Source organism: Astatotilapia calliptera, chromosome 23 (assembly GCF_964374335.1).
Source record: "Astatotilapia calliptera chromosome 23, fAstCal68.1, whole genome shotgun sequence".
NCBI lineage: Eukaryota > Metazoa > Chordata > Actinopteri > Cichliformes > Cichlidae > Astatotilapia > Astatotilapia calliptera.
The window spans coordinates 42,608,931-42,625,432 of record NC_137443.1 but is presented as its reverse complement, the minus strand read 5'-3'; the positions used below and the strand labels follow the sequence as shown (position 1 = coordinate 42,625,432).

General features: G+C 40.3%; 2 protein-coding genes and 2 long non-coding RNA genes across 4 annotated transcripts in view; 2 read left to right on the top strand and 2 right to left on the bottom strand.

Moving 5' to 3' along the window:
• The window catches only part of LOC113016473 (OX-2 membrane glycoprotein-like), a 61,748-nt gene extending 54,745 nt beyond the window's left edge, over positions 1 to 7,003 (top strand). Inside the window, exons 3-5 of the mRNA XM_080297494.1 lie at positions 6,277 to 6,585; positions 6,735 to 6,841; positions 6,977 to 7,003. Of these exons, the coding sequence (XP_080153620.1) occupies positions 6,277 to 6,585; positions 6,735 to 6,841; positions 6,977 to 6,988 (428 nt within the window). The 3' untranslated portion in view covers positions 6,989 to 7,003. The remainder of the gene's footprint in view (positions 1 to 6,276; positions 6,586 to 6,734; positions 6,842 to 6,976) is intronic.
• Positions 1 to 16,502, bottom strand: part of LOC145424315 (uncharacterized) — a 98,155-nt gene that overhangs the window by 3,569 nt on the left and 78,084 nt on the right. The gene's annotated exons all lie outside the window — the stretch shown is intronic.
• LOC145424317 (uncharacterized) lies at positions 7,763 to 8,724 on the bottom strand. Its single transcript, XR_013905349.1, has 2 exons — positions 8,260 to 8,724; positions 7,763 to 8,010 (listed from the first exon to the last, which is right to left on the bottom strand). It is a non-coding gene; the product is annotated as an uncharacterized LOC145424317 (long non-coding RNA).
• Positions 13,582 to 15,494, top strand: LOC113016554 (E3 SUMO-protein ligase ZBED1-like). Its single transcript, XM_026159455.2, has 2 exons — positions 13,582 to 14,605; positions 14,800 to 15,494. The coding sequence occupies exons 1-2, from the start codon at positions 14,159 to 14,161 to the stop codon at positions 15,268 to 15,270; spliced, it is 918 nt and encodes a 305-aa protein (XP_026015240.2). The 5' UTR covers positions 13,582 to 14,158; the 3' UTR covers positions 15,271 to 15,494.

Sequence of the window (16,502 nt, the reverse complement as noted above, 5' to 3'; positions counted from 1 at the left end):
CAAAAAATATTAAAGTTGTCGATAAAGTGCACTGAGTGGTCAGCACATGCTGATATAAGCCATTTATTCAGTGTAAACAACCTGCTGAATCTCTCGTCTCCTCCTCTGACCGGCGGTACAGGTCCACTGATGAATACAGCTGCATTCAGAGAGTTTACAGTATTTAATAATCCAGTAAAGTCCCGTTTCAGAACCTCCGACTGTTGTTTGGACACATCGTTTGACCCTGTATGCAGAACAATGTTTGTCACAGTTGGATATTCATCTGCAATTTGAAGAATTCTCTCCTTCAGGTTGTTGACCATATCGTTAGGAAAGCAGAGGACTTTAGTGTTCTTACCGCACATCCTTTGTACATCCTTTACGGCAGAGTCACCCACAATCAGAATTTCAGGCCTAGCCTTTAGCTTTCCCTGTGGCCTTTCACTTTTCAACAGATTTTCAGACCTTATTTCGCTGCTTTTAGATGGATGGTTGTCCGATATAGATCCAGGGTCCTTTGATAGTGGAGCAAATCTGTTCTGCAGTTTCACATTCAGTTGTTTTGGAGGTTTGTTGTTAACCTTCCTATTCACGGTTGTCCAGTCCTGTTTCCTCCCGTATATAGGGGTAGAAGAGCTTCTCTGTCTCGTAGGAAGTGAAGGCCAGTCGGTTTCAGAGATTTCAGCTCGCTGTGCCCTGCCTGTGATACGTCCTCCCCCTTCCAGGAGACATGATTTATGTCTTGGTTTTGCACCAAGACAGTCTAAGGGGGGATTATCACTTGAGGATTTATAATAATGCACAGAGTCTACTTTCTTGGTCATGTTATCTGTGCTCCTTAGCTGTGTACTAGCTTGCTCATCGCCATTGTTTTGAATCAAAGGCAAGGTTGTTTCATTTCCACACAGTCCATTTACCTCCACGTTTACTTCTAAGCGATGAATTTTTGTCTCCAGTACTGCAATCTTCTGCAGGAGGCTGTGGTAGTCATCTGTGGAGAGGGAAGGCATCTTGTTGCTAGTTAGCCTAGCGGTTAGCACCTTTCCAGGCTATTGAGGCTGCTCGGTGCCCAGACGCTGTAATCAGCGTCTATTGTAGAAGTAGATGACAATGGATCCTCTTTTAGGTCTGGAAGATGATATGATTATGAAGATGATACAGATTAATAAACAATCTATTTTTTGGGTGTAGTTTTTAATAAGATATTAACTTGAAAAAAATCACAGAGCACATTATGGGGAAAAGTAAAAAGGTACTTAATATTATAACATGTTTAGCAGGGTTGACAAATGGTCTGTCACGTTAATTTGCTCAAGAATAGATTTTGGACATGTAGTATATGGGTCAGTGGATAAAAATTGGCTAAAAAATTTGGATGTTATCCAAGCTCAAGCACTGAGACTTTGCTTAAGGGCAGTTAAAACAATGCCAATGTGTGCTTTACAAGTAGAATCAGAAGAAAGTCCACTATATATTAGAAGACAACTAGTTAATAGTTAACAATTGGATACAGGTCATAATAAAAGTCATCCTGTTAAGAAAGTGTTAGAGAATTGTTGGGAAAGAGAAAAGATTTTAAAAATAGTTTTGGGTGGGTTGGGGATAATAGAGCTAGAACATTTAAAGTATTAAATGCTTTACCATTTATTAAGTATTAAGAATAGAAGAATTACAACAGATATTTGTCAAGAATTTTATAATAGAGTGGTACAGTGACTATTTACAGATTTATACAGATGGATCGAAAGGTCACAGTTGCAGAAGGGAAGCCAGTTAAAATTGGAGACTCCAGGTAGAGAAATGAACATTTCAAAGGAAAATCGTTTTAACCTGGCCTGGAAGCTTTTCCTTTTAAAATAATCAAATGACACTGGAGGGAGGACTCGTTTTAATCAGGATTTATGTGGACTTGTTGTGATAAAAAGACTGGATTGGAAACTTTTGGTGTGCTGAGTTCAAGGAGCAACACCCTATTCTGGAATTCGCAGGTAATCAATGAGAGGAGTTCAAGACTTGAAGAAGAAGAGCTTGAGAGTTGAACTCCCAGGATCTGGTGTGGAAACCCATTCTCTAACAACACAAGGTCTGATAAGGTGGTTGGAAAGTCTTTCTCAGGAAGATGCAAAATTTGTATGTGCTTGGCTGCTTGTTCTTCTTAGTGACCACCTTTTCCTGTTTGTAACCAGGCTAATAATTTGGGCAGCTTTGGGCCTTGGAGGAAAAATAAATCTTGTGCACCTTATTTTCAGTGTGAGTGTGGTGGTTTTCTACTGGTCACTATTAGAACTTGCTACTTTCTTGGATGCCATTTTTCTGCCCATCTAACATACATGGTGTATTAGTTGGTAGTAAAGCAGCTCTCCTCTGCATGAATACTGCCTCCACCTGAGAGGTCAGCTATATCTGTAACTATGTGAAAGAGCAGAAGAGCAGAGAGCTGAAACTGATGGTGGTGGTCAGACACGTGACTTTATGTTCTTTTTGACATGAGCAGAGGAGGGAGGGTGAATGTGTTGGAGCTGAAGCTGCCTGGAAGGAGGAAAAGAGGAAGACCTCAGAGAAGATACATGGATGTAGTAAAGGACATGCAGAGGGTTGGTGTGGCAGAGGATGGATGGGGTGAAATTCAGGCAGGTGATCTGCTTTGGCGACCCATTAAAGGGGGCAGAGAATTAACTACATACATATTTATTTATTTATTTTTAAATATATTATTTATGTGACTTATTCATCCAAGAGCAACTTAGCTTCTGATACGAGTAGCAGGTACTAAAAAATAAAAATTACCAAGCGACGAAGAGGCTTTACTGAATTCTCAAAATGCAGAAAAATAACGATTTAGATGGATGATTAAAAGATTTCAGCCCTGCAAGGAATGCACAGATGACACTCTACTGCACTGGGAAGTTTTTGTACTTTACTTTGTGTTTATTTCACAGCTGGGAATTTCCACAAGGAAGGGACTAAGTGAAATTCTCTAATTTGTTTCTATGCATTGTATAACAGCCAGTGAGGGGACAGACATGGCAAATGGTGCAACATGTCAGACTGTGGGATTATACATTTGTTAGTTTTTCTAATGGCCTCTTGAAAAGGTAAGTTTTATTCCATATTGTCATTTTTGGTTTTTTAAGTTATTTATTGTGACAGGAAAACAAAACAAAACAAGAAGCTCCTAAAAAGGTCATAAATGTGAGAACTTTTCCAAAGAAATCTCAGTCAGTTATGCCTGAGACAGAGAGATGATTATAACAGAGTAAAGATAGCATTAAAATGTTGGTGACAGAAGTAATGCTAAAATCTCAACAAGCCAAAGTTACATACATGTTAAAGGGAAAGATCAAACAGTACTGAAATGAAGAAGTGGGCATTACGGGGCTTCCCCAGTGAAATAACTGAACTTGGAGCACAAAATAATAAATAACATACCAGTAATGCGCGGAGGGAAGGCTTCTGAGAAAATGTATAAGTTCACAGGGAATTTCTACAATAGCACGAGTTAGAGGTGGGCAGATTGATGCAGTTATCAATAGTATTGATACCAATGCTGGTATTGTTACTGGAGATATACTACTGCAATAGGATTGGTACTTTGTTTCTGTCCTGTAAGTTCAGTATGTACCTCAGTGAATTCTGTTATGTAGTTGTTGTTTTTTTTTTTTTAAATGAAACATAAAACACAGACTATGAAAGCCTCTTATTTTGTTTGTGCAGCTCTAACAGCAGTGATACAAGCACAGCAGACTGTGCTGGTTGCAGTGGGAGAAGATGCTGAATTCAGCTGTCAGCTCTCGGAGACTAAATACATCCTTCAGGTCACATGGCAGAAAATCTTACAAGATGTGGAGACAAATGTTGACACCTACAGCTTTACTGAATTTTCAAAATGCAGAAAAAAATGATTGAGTTTGCTGATTAAAACACTGATGAAACTCTGCACTGGGAAGTTTTTGTACTTTACTTGGTACAGTTGATCATTCTAACACGCCTTGGAATGTCCCACAAGGAAGGGAGATTCTTCCTTCCTTCGTGGACATTTGAGTTTTCAATAATTTGGCTATTGTACGACGTTGTTTCAATACGTCGTACAATAGCCAGTGGGGAGACAGAGACGTGCACCATGTCAAACTGTGGGATTCTGTGTTTGTTTTTTCTTTTTATGGCCTTTTCAAAAGGTAAGTTTTATTCCGTATTGTTGTTTTTGTTTTTCAAAGTTATTTATTGTGACAAGAGAAAAAAAAAAGAAAACAAGAACCTTCACTCGTAATAATTAAATATTGATCCTAAAATGTGAGAACTTTTCTCTGAAGTGACAAAGAGATTGTCTTTAGACAGAATTAGAGGGAGATACAATTACTGAAGAGTTTAGATTTTGTTTGAATGAGTGACAAAACGTTTCTCCCACTGAACACTCAGCCTAATAAAAAAGAACAAAATCAACTTTCTGTGTTGAGTTGTTCATCATTCAGATTAATGAGACTGTTTTGAGAGCTGTGTGAAAACAGCTTTAGACTGTTTTGTTAAAGGTTGCCCCATGCCTATTCATATTACGATGAAAGCAATAGATAAACCACATGTTTGTGTGTTATGTATGTATGGTTGGTAAATTAACAAAAATTGGGTTGTATGTGGCCTACAATGTAAAAGACGTTTCACAACCCCAATGTAGTTAAAAACAAGAAGGCACTCATTTCCATTAGACAGAGACGGAGTTCAGGTCATAAGTAGTTTACTGACAATTATTTAACATTTGAAATTAAAAGATCCGTCAGTCCATTCACATATATACTGTTCAGAGAAGGAATGTAGTTTAGAGCAAAGTGTAGTAGTGTGAAGTGGCTAAACACACTCACCAATTGTTCTAAAATAAACAATTTATCAAAACATTAACAGTCTTTCACACATACATACGGTTTATACACTATTTTAAAAAGAAGGGCTTGAAGACTTGATTGATTACAAAAAGTCTATTAAAATGTTCTGGGTAACCACAGAAATCTTAGTCAGTTATGTCTGAGAGAGAATGTTTATGACAGAAGTAATGCCAAAATCTCAACAAACCAAAGTTACATACATGCTAAAGAGAAAGATCAAACAGTGCTGAAATTAGGAAGTGGGCAATATAGGGCTTCCCCAGTGAAATAACTGATCTGAAATAATTGAGGCACAAATTAATAAATAACATACCAGTAATCCACAGAAGGGGAGGCCTCTGGGAAAATGTAGAAAATCAATGGGAATTTCTACAGTAGCACGAGTTACCAGTCAATACCAGTCCTGGTATTGGTTATGTTGAAGTGATGGGTTTTATAATTCATTTTTGGTCCACTGAAGGGATTGTTTTGTAACCCCAATATTGATATTTTGTAAATAAAAATATGACCTCAATTAAACCTTTAAATTCCCTGCACTTGTCATAGATATCTACATGATGTCCAAAAAATATACATCAAGTCCAAGGTTCTAATGTTGAACGCCATATTGATGTCCAGCTTAAATCATGGTTAGACCTCCAAATTGTTGAAAAAGTTCAAATGCAGTACAGACCTCCAGAATTGGTCATGGACCAACAGAACCAATATAAACATGATCTGTACATCTATCTGACTTTCTTTGTTTAGTTGGTAGCTAACTGAATTGTGTTACTTTTTATAGATTATAGAAAATGTACCTGAAACATACAGTATGAAACAATGAGTGTCAGGTTTATATTTATAGTCTACATCACATTTAAGTGGTACCCACATGTCAATTTGTTTGAGCCTAAAACACAGACTACTCCATGACCCGAATTATTGTTTAATCCTTCCCATCAATACCTCTCAGTTCCACATCTCTAACTCATGTTATTCTCCATGCAGCTCTAACAGCAGTGGTCCAAACACAGCAGACTGTGCTGGCAGCAGTGGGAGAAGATGCTGAATTCAGCTGTCAGCTCTTGGACACTAAAGACGTCGTTCAGGTCACATGGCAGAAAATCTCACGTGATGTGGAGACAAATGTTGCCACCTACAGCAAGTACTATGGTCAGAGAGTGAATGATGGCTTTAACGATAAAGTCAAGTTTAAATACACTGAACTACAGAACTGCTCCATAGTCATCAGGAATGTGACGGAGCAGGATGAAGGATGCTATCACTGTCTGTTTAACACTTATCCTGAAGGCTCCTTCACAGGTAGACCCTGCCTCCAAGTCTATGGTAAGAACTTTTACCTTAATGTGATTAAATGCACCAGAAGCTGGTTTATTCTTGACAACATGGTCCTTATAACATATTTCCTGATCCTTCACAGAGCTGCATGAACCTGCTGTTGATGTCAGAGAGTCAAACTCTACTGAAGAGTGGGTTGTTTCCTGTTCAGCCACTGGTCGACCTGCTCCCACTGTAACACTCAGTGTCTCACAACAAGACCTCAGCTTCTCACAGTACAACACTGTCAGTGTGTCGAACACCAACGCTACATTCACTGTCACCACTACAGCTGTGCTCTCAGGTTCATGTAAACACAGCACACAGGTGGGATGTGCAGCACGAGTGCTCTCTGCTCCTCACAGAGAGGTGATGGAGACGATTCCTGAGGTCCAAAAAACATCTGTTGGTGGTGAGAAACTCTTTCTGTATACCACAGACTAGACTAGAGACGGATGATACTTGGGTAAATTTGACTGGGATCTAATAACAATGACTTCAGTACTTCATGAGTGATGTATTATTGTTGGTCAGCGTCACGTTCTTCTGTTTTTTTCACAGATTTTCCCTCAATCACTGTAATAGCTGCAGCAGTGCTGGTGTTGGGGTTTGTCTTTTTCTGTTGCTCCACTATGCTGCTTGAAGAAAAGTTACCTTTTCACTTTCTAGTATGTCGTTTTGTAATGTGTCTTATCTTATTAACATGATAGTGATTTATTGATTCTAACCCTAAATCTATCTAGTAATGTCTGCACATATTTTCAGTACTGATTTTAAAGTGTTTTAATCCTTCTCTCACTCAGGGAACCAAATAAGGATTCAAATACTTCAAAAGTCAACCAATGACATTGATGTGTAAGACTATTTAATAATTATTTATTTTTTATATTTCATTTATTCATTCATTCTTTGCACTGTGATTTAACCCATCTTTGTGTAAAGCAGGGGTGTCAAACTCCAGGCCTTGAGAGCCAGCGTCCTGAAGCTTTTAAATGTATCTCTGCTGCAACACACCTGAATAAAATTATTAGGTCATTAGCATGACTCTACCCTACTCAAGTAAATTTAAATAAATGTAAGTACATACCACCAGGTAGCTCCACTCGTACCCAGTGTAACGGGAAGTGAGAGGGTTAGGTTTTGGCGCTTTGAATGTTCAGTTGTGTGATGCAGCGATTAATGTTTGAGTAAAATATTGGGCTCCCTCGTGTCTTCCCTACATTCCTCCACAATGTACGTTTTTGCAAAAATGTACTTCTAGAAGTACTTTTATTACACGATGTTCATTCACTCATGAGCTGCTGCAACATGAATCAAATGGCTGAACTGCCACCTTGGCGTGCAGTCAAGTTCTACAGTCTGCTAATGATCTAATAATAAGTATTAATATTCCTCACTCACCTTACTAAATGTTTGTTAACACAGCCAGAAACATTTGCATCACAAACACAGACTAGTGTTTATTAGCAGAAGCTTTTGGGTGGTTGCTCTCAAACCTGTGTACAAGTTTAAGCATTAATGGTCCCGTCACTGATTTCCAGGTATCCAATGTCAGGGCTAACAGATGGATTCAGACGCAGGAAGCGTTCTGGCAAGCAAAGGGTTGACAATTTATTAACACAGAGGGAAACCACAGTGATGTGTATATACAGTGAATGGGGCAGGGCTTCAGGGCTCCAGGGGAAGGAATCCACACTCGCTCTCCACTCGGCCCAAACTCCGCCACTCCTCTTCTTACGCACACTCGCTTCTCCACAGCCACTCTCGCTCCAATTTCCACTTATGTTGACACACACAGGGATCACAGGTCAGGGTCCGCCACCAGTTCCGGGGAGATCTAAACACAAAGAGTCCAATTAGATCAATACACCAAACAACACTGAGAGAGTTTGTCTTAGGAGAGCTGAGAGCACGAACATGGGAGGTTCAACATTCCAGTGCCGAATACTCCGTGCCGCAGCGTTAAATAGGCAAGGGGGACGCCGCCTGATCAGCAACAGGTGTAGAAATCACCGCAGATGCGTGGGCCAAGGGTGAGAGCCCAATGAGCTCCACCCAGGGAAGCAGGAGAGAAAACAAAACAAACCTGTGGCCAACATGAGCGAGCCGGAGAGGCACAGGGACCATGACAGCCAATACCAAGTGCACAAGTTCACCCCAGATGGTTCCTCTTCTCTGTAACTTGGAGGATGTGGAGTAGGCTGTATTTTAATCAAAGACATATCAATCAATCAATCAATCAATCAATCAATCAATCAATCAATCAATAACCATGTCTAAAAACAACACAGGTTGACCAAAGTGCTGTACACAGTAAAAGAAAAAGTAAAAAGTAGAAACAAATACACACAATGAACAAAACAAAAAATAATCCCAAATTTCGTTTTTTTTTTCTGAAGGGGTCAAACACTTTTATGCAAGAATGACAGCGAGGTGAAAAACCTTCACCCGCAAGAAAACTCGAGCTGTGACTCGTAGTACGAACACACACCTCACAGTAACACACTTTAATTGTTTAATGTGAACTTTTTGCCAAGCTAGCTAATCCTGACCAACACACCAGACACAGAAGATAAAGGAACGATGTTTTACTGTTAGAGACAGAAAGGTTAAAACATTTTGGCAGAGGGCTAAAATTACCCAAAAAGAAATTCCATTTGACCAAAAACACTTAATTTTTAAAAAATTAAGTATATAGTTATGAATAATGAACAAATAATTAACAAACTGGGGTTTATAAATCGTGTAACACATCCTTATGGTAAGAAATTTTACCTTAATGCGTTACATATGTTAGAAGTCAATGTATCTTTAACAATATACTCCTTATTTTATATCTCCTGATCCTTCACAGAGCTGCATGAACCTGCTGTTGATGTCAGAGAGTCAAACTCTGCTGAAGAGTGGGTTGTTTCCTGTTCAGCCACTGGTCGACCTGCTCCCACTGTAACACGCAGTGTCTCACAACAACACCTCAGCTTCTCACAGTACAACACTGTCAGTGTGTCCAACACCAACGCTACATTCACTGTCACCACTACAGCTGTGCTCTCAGGTTCACGTAAACACAGCACACAGGTGGGATGTGCAGCACGAGTGCTCTCTGCTCCTCACAGAGAGGTGATGGTGACGATTCCTGAGGTCCAGCAGACGTCAGATTATCAGTGATGGTGAGAAACTGAGATGCAATAACAATGCATTGTGGTAGTATGTATTTTCTCAGCAGTTTTGATGTTTTTGCAGAGATTTTATTTTTTGCAAAATAGCACAAGTAAACATTAAAAGTAGTTCCTAAATCAAGGCATTTATTATTAAGGCGGCCATTATTATGGCCCTGTGTGGAAAAAGTGATTGCCCCCTAAACCTAATAACTGGTTGGGCCACCCTGAGTAGAAACATCTGCAATAAAGCGTTTGGGATAACTGGCAATGAGTCCTTTACGAGGTGGTGGAAGAATTTCTGCCCACTCATCTTTGCAAAATTGTTGTAATTCAGCCACACTGGAGGGTTTTTGAGTATGGACCACCTTTCCAAGGTCACAGCACCTCAATCAGATTCACGTATGAACTTTGGCTAAGCCATTCCAAAGTCTTTATTTTGTTTTACTTAAGCTGCTTAGAGGTGGACTTGTTGGTGTGCTTTGGATCAAGTGCACTTCAGCTTGTGGTCGTGAACAGATGGCCAGACATTCTCCTTCAGGATCCCAGAAACTGGATTCTGTTCATCTTGACGTTGCATCTCCAGACTGAGAGATCTCAATTACTTTGTTTCTTATTTGCTTCTGAATTTCCTTGGATTGCGCCATGATGTGTAGTTTTTGAGGATCTTTTGGTCTACTCTACTTTGTCAGACAGGTCCTATTTAAGTGACTGATTCAGCACAGGTTTGGCAGTAATCGGGCCTGGCTATGACTATGGAAAAATTGTATATTTTCTATTGATAAATGCAAATATTTTATGTCTGTTATGTGCATTGCCGTGTGGAGAATATAAGGAAAAAAATTGTGTGGTTTACATTGTTTCTTCCTCTTAGATTTCTTGATTTTTTTTTTTAAAATTGCAATAACTTTATGTTAATTTCAGTGCACTTTCACATTTCTTTAAATTCAAACTACAGTCCTGTGAATAACTAGAAACACTTCTAGCAGCACGAATGTGAGGTAATTGTTTTCTGCTTGACTTTATCAGTCTCTCATATTGTTGTGGAGGAATGTTGGCCCACTCTTCATTACAACGTTGCTTCAGTTCTTTGAGGTTTGTGGGCATTTATTTAAGCACAGCTCTCTGAATGTCCCAGGTTGAGGTCTGGACTTTGACTGGACCTTGCTTTTCAGCTATTCTGCTGTAGATTTGCTGCTGTGTTTGGGATCATTGTTCGACTGCAAGACCTAAACTTTACCTATTAAACAGTTAACTCTGTATTTTACACTTTATGTGAATATTGTTGCAGATTTCAATTATTAATGTTTTTATAACTTTGTTCTTTCTTATATTTAATATTATACAATATTTATACTTCATGTCTCTGTCTTCTTTTGAACACTCCAGCACAGCATCACTATAACTTTGTCCTCACTGACAATAAAGCTGTTTTATATATTTCGTTGCAAATGTTTCAAGCAATTTGTAGCTGTATCTTAAGATATTTTGTTAATAATATAGTATTTTATATTGTTTTTTTCCCCATATTTGAGAAATATTTAACATGTAAAAGTCTGTTTATGTACAATTTGGTGATATTAGCCCTGATTATTGGAGGAACTTGTACATGAAGCAGATTTCTGAGACTTCAGATTTGAAGGTTGTTGTCATATAATCTAAATGATGGCAGATTAACGTTCCCTACCTCTGTCCTACAACCACAGGACTCCTTTGCATTCGACTGATAGAAATTTCAAGCTCAGTGTTAATGAAGATTTCAAAGGCCTTAGTGCAGGGGTAGGGAACGTCTAAAACCTGCAGGGACGCCCTCGAGGCCTGGAGTTCCCTACCGCTGCCTTAGTGTGAAAGGAATGAAGCTGTAGCGCCTCCCAGTGGTTGAAAAGAGGTACACAAGAGGTTTTTGCAATCAGCTGGGACAAAGGTACATTATGAGAATAATATCTCTGACAAACCTCTACCTCAATTAAAAGATGCATTTTGATTTACATGAATGCACTTCATCTTCTCTGCAAAGGCTACACAACCTTCTTTGCCATTTGAGTGTGTCCAGTCTAGCTGAAACCAGCTCATTACTGATGGCATAAAAACGATCTGTGAGGTAACATTTTTACTGTCATTCATTCCTGTTGAAAACTTGTCACGTGTTTGCTTAGGTTCTTCTCAATAATCCTCCCGTATCCTGTGTAAAAACTACCCGAGCTTAAAGTATACAGACTGCCGGGAGGGGCGAGACGGTAGTTCCATGTGTCATTTTCTGTCTCTCTCTCTATGTCGAGTCTGCGTCTTAGTGTGATGGTTTCTTGTTCCTGTTTTATTGTGAAGGTCTGCGTCTCATGTGAGTGTGTTCAGTTTTACCTCTGTCTCGTCTTGGTGATTATTCCCAGCTGTGTCCACCACCTGTGTGTAATTCCCCTGTGTTTCTCTGTGTATTTAAGTCGTGTCCTCTGTCATTGTAGTTGCTGGTCCGTCTGTGTATCCACCATGTCTCACCCGTGTGTTCTCCCTGCTGTCCATCTCCTCTGCTCGTTCTTGTCCAGGTTTGTGCTCTGTAGTTTAGTTGTTTCCAGTCTAGTTTAGTTCCTGCTCCATTTGCTGTTTGTCCATATTTATTTTTGTGTTCAATAAACCACCTTCACTTCTCCACTACTGCCTGCGATTGGATCCTCATTTATTATTTTCACACGGCTCTCCTTACCCGCCGTGACAGTACGGACCAGCCAGATATGGATCCAGCGGCAGTCACCCCACCTAGGGAGCTTCAGGAGGCCGTTATCGACTCTGCTTCTAAATTGATTTACCAACTGTTAGAGCATGAGGGAGAAGCGTCTCTTTACACTGTGGAAGCCAACCTACAACACCTTATTTCCAGTTACCCCTGGTTATTGGACTCACTGCATCTGCTCGTACAGAATTTTTGTTCTTCACGAGCTTCACCTACACCCCCCCCCCCCGCCGCTACCGCTCGCCTGCTCAGTGATATCATCAGTGACAAGTCAGGTGATAGAGGCTAATGCAAAATGGTGTTTCAGTGAGGCAGAATTTATTATGACAATACTTTTTTTTTTAAATACTCAGTATGAATTAAACAGGTTAAAGGTCAATGCTCTGTTGTAATATATGATATGATTGACAGCAGCCCAGCAATATCAGTAAAACGCAAATTAGCCACATGGTGCAATGTAAGGAGCTCTGTGATTGGTTAGGAAAGGACAGACTGGCCACCTGGATTTTTCTTCACTGCACATTGATCCATAGCTTTGCTCTGTAAAGGCTAACAAAGTGCTTTTGCTTTACAAAGACATTCAGCGTCGGTATTCACTCTTTTAAAATGCCACTGAACACTGGAGTGAAATGGAGCCCTGATCCTCAGAGTTTTATTGTTGCTAACATTTCTTATAGATAGCACAGATAGTGCCCCACTGCAGTAATCACTCATGTCTAGATATTCCTGTTAAAAGGGAGTTTTTCCTCCCCACTGTAACATGGCAAACATAGCAAACGAATAATCCAGCTGAAGCTTCAGACAGCCGTCAGACAGTGAAACACTGCCATCTGCTGGACTCCAATAACAAAGACGCTGCTTTGACGGGTGAGGGAGTTTCAACAAGTCTGCAACGACTCAAGCATCAAACTACTAGGGGTGGGGGAAAAAAATCGATACTGCGTAGTATCGCGATATTTTGTTTGCCAATAATGTATCGATACAGGGACAGCAGACATCGATATTTTGTTCCAAAAACTTCCAATCCACCAGATGGTGCGGTTGAGCTTTTTCTCTAGTGAGGTCAGCAGAGGTTAGGTCAGCACATGGGAAAATTGATCAAACAAAGATGGAGGAAGAAAAAGAGATCAGGAAAGCGCCATCTGCGTTTAAATCAAACGTCTGGACGTACTTTGGATTTTTTAACAAGGATGGAACAAATGAGATGGATATGACACACGGGATTTGCAAGGTGTGTCGTATGAAAATAAAGTACTCTGGGAATACTACGAACATGAGGGCCCATCTTACACGGCACCATCCAAATATAGCATTAACCGCGGACGGGAAAGCTAGCTCTGAATCAGCTCCACTGAAAAATCAACCAACGCTGGACGCTCTTAGCTTAGCAAAGCTATCTCCCAATTCAGAGCGAGCTAAGAAAATAACACAATCTATCACGTACTTCATCTGCAAAGACCTGCGTCCTTACAACATTGTGGAAAACGAGGGCTTTTCTTACATGATCAAGACGCTGGAACCCAGGTATGTGATACCATCACGACGTTTTTTCGCCGACACAGCCGTACCCAATCTCTACATAGATGTGAAGCGTAAAGTTGAGGAAAGTTTGAGCACAGCAGAAAGGGTTGCATTAACTTGCGACGCATGGACCTCGCGGGCTGTGGATTCATATGTGACTATAACAGCTCATTATCTCACAGCGGACTGGCAACTGCTGTCTTACGTTCTCCAAACTCGAACATTACATGAAAGTCACACCGGAGCGAACATTGCAAATCTCCTGCAAAATGCAGCACAGGAATGGGGGATTGCCGACAAAAATCTTGTGGTTGTCACCGACAATGCTTCTAATATGACAATTGCCACTCAGCTAGCGGGATACCTGCATGTGAAGTGTTTCGCCCATACGCTCAATCTGGCATCACAACGAGCCTTAAACCTGCCTGCAGTAGCCAGGGTCTTGGGGAGAGTGCGGCGCATAACTGGGTTTTTCAATAGAAGCACAGTGGCAAACCACACTCTGGAGCAAAAACAGAAAATGTTACAGCTCCCGACTCACAAGCTCAAGACCGACGTCTGCACGAGATGGAACAGTGCTTATGACATGCTCCAGCGTTTCCTTGAACAACAACCTGCAATTTGTGCAGCGCTGCTGTCTCCCGAAGTCAGAAAGAGTAGCACATATCTTTACTCTAAATAAGACTGATATTGGGAACACTGAAGAAATTGTCCGGGCCTTGAAGTCAATGCAAGTCGCGACTACTGTGATGTCTGAGGAAAAGAATCCTACTCTGTCTCTCGTAGCACCGCTGCTAGCACAGCTGTTGCACGACACCCAAGACAACATTGGTGACACAGCACTGGTCAGAAACATCAAGCAAAGTATCAGTCAAGATCTTAAGAAGAGATATGCCAGCACAGTCGAGAGGAACACCCTCTACACAGCATCAGCTCTCGACCCACGCTTTAAAACCCTGCCATTCCTGTCACTGGAGGAAAGACAGGAAACCTATGCCAGAGTGGTTGCTGAGGCTATAACCCTTCAGGTAAGCAAACATTTTGGTGTTATAATTTAAATAACTTACAATATTAGTAGATCGGTGATATTTTTGTCATATTGGTAATATTCTATTTAACAATTAAATACATTAATTATAATTTGCTAACATATTACTGCATACTAAAAGATATGAAATATTTATTTTCTCCCTCTCTCTGTATGTGTGTGGGTTTTCTACAGGAAGAAAAGAGGCAGCAGCCCATCTGTGAGCCAGAAGCCCATGAACATCATGAGAAACCCGACGAGACTGAACAAAATCCCAGACCCCCTCTCATACCAGCCAAGATGAGGAAGTCTCGTGGGTTAACAGACTTGCTTGGTCAGACTTATGGTGATGTTGGAGCCCCACCAAAATCATTATCTGCCACAGCTGAGGAGGAGGTGAAAAGATACCAGGAGGTCACATCACTGGCACTCACAGAAGACCCACTAAGCTGGTGGAAATCCCATGAGGAAGTCTATCCTTTCCTGGCCACGCTGGCAAAAAGATACCTTTGTATCCCAGGCACTAGTGTCTCGGCTGAAAGAGTCTTCTCAACCGCTGGAGACATCGTCACAGCAAAACGGAGCACTCTGACTTCAGAGCATGTTGATCAGCTCCTTTTTCTGAGCAAGAATGCTGACATTGCTTCACTGTCCAAATGTGTTTAACTTTTTAGGGCAGCAACAAACAGGACAGTTTACTTATTTTAATTTAAGAAATGTTTTATTTTATTTAAATTTAAAACTTTTTTATTTAATGTAAAATGATATTTTATTATAAGCTATAATTGTACCAGATAGTTATGTTCAGTTAAGTTGGTTACTAGACTGTTATACAAACCGTTCACTTTGTCAGCAATAAAACTGACTGACATGAGAGAAAGACTGAGTGTGAGACTTTATTATTAAAATAAAATGAATAATGATAAAGTTTACCTTTATGGACAAAATCTGCAGTAGAAAAAATATGTGATAAATCACAAAATATTGTATTGCAATACCCATAATATTGCAAAAATATATTTAAAAAAATCGCAATAATATCGTATCGTGAGTTAAGTATTGTGATAATATCGTATCGTGGGGTGTATGGTGATTCCCACCTCTACAAACTACAGAACTATTATAGTGGACATGGTGCTCTAATGACTGCTTCATTAACGCAGGTCAGAAAGGATCAAACATATCAATAAATTATAAAACACAAAACGTCTCTTATTGCCCAGGGCACAGGAAGTGAGTGACCACTTAAGTGTGTTCAACAGGAAGCTAAAAGTTGTTAGCTGTTAAAGTGTTCAAAAAACAGCAGGAGCTCGGTGTGAGGCCACAGTGGGCCAAAAGACACACACAAGATGACCTCCAGCAAGGACAAAATGTATCTGGACGTCTCTGTGAGCATCTGTCTCACTGTGTAAGTGTAGCACAGTGTCTGTGTGTGCATGGCTGGGCAAGAGAGACAGCACAACTGAAAGCCAGCACTCAGACGAGGACCCTTTTGAATACAAGCGTGCTGATCCACACAGGTGTGTACACAGGTGTGTACACAGGTGTTCACAGACACAAACTACACCTTTCTTGGCTGCTGCCTGAAAGCACATTGTGCGCTGTCGATCTTGCGTGCTGTAACATAACATCTAATATTTGGTATCTACTGTTATCTACTGTTAGCTGTTTTATTGTGATGGTGCTATATTTATTATGTTGCTCTTTCTTGTTTGTTTTCTCTTCTGTTTTTTCTTATCTCCATACAGGTGATCCAGGTGTTTTGTTTGTTTTTCTTTTTTTCTTCCCCCCTTTCTCACCGTCTCTTCTCCCCTCTATTTTTTTTCTCCCCCTCTCTTTCTTTCATTCTTTCTCCCTGTCCTATCCCCCAGTCATGTCTGTCCCATCTGTAACAACCA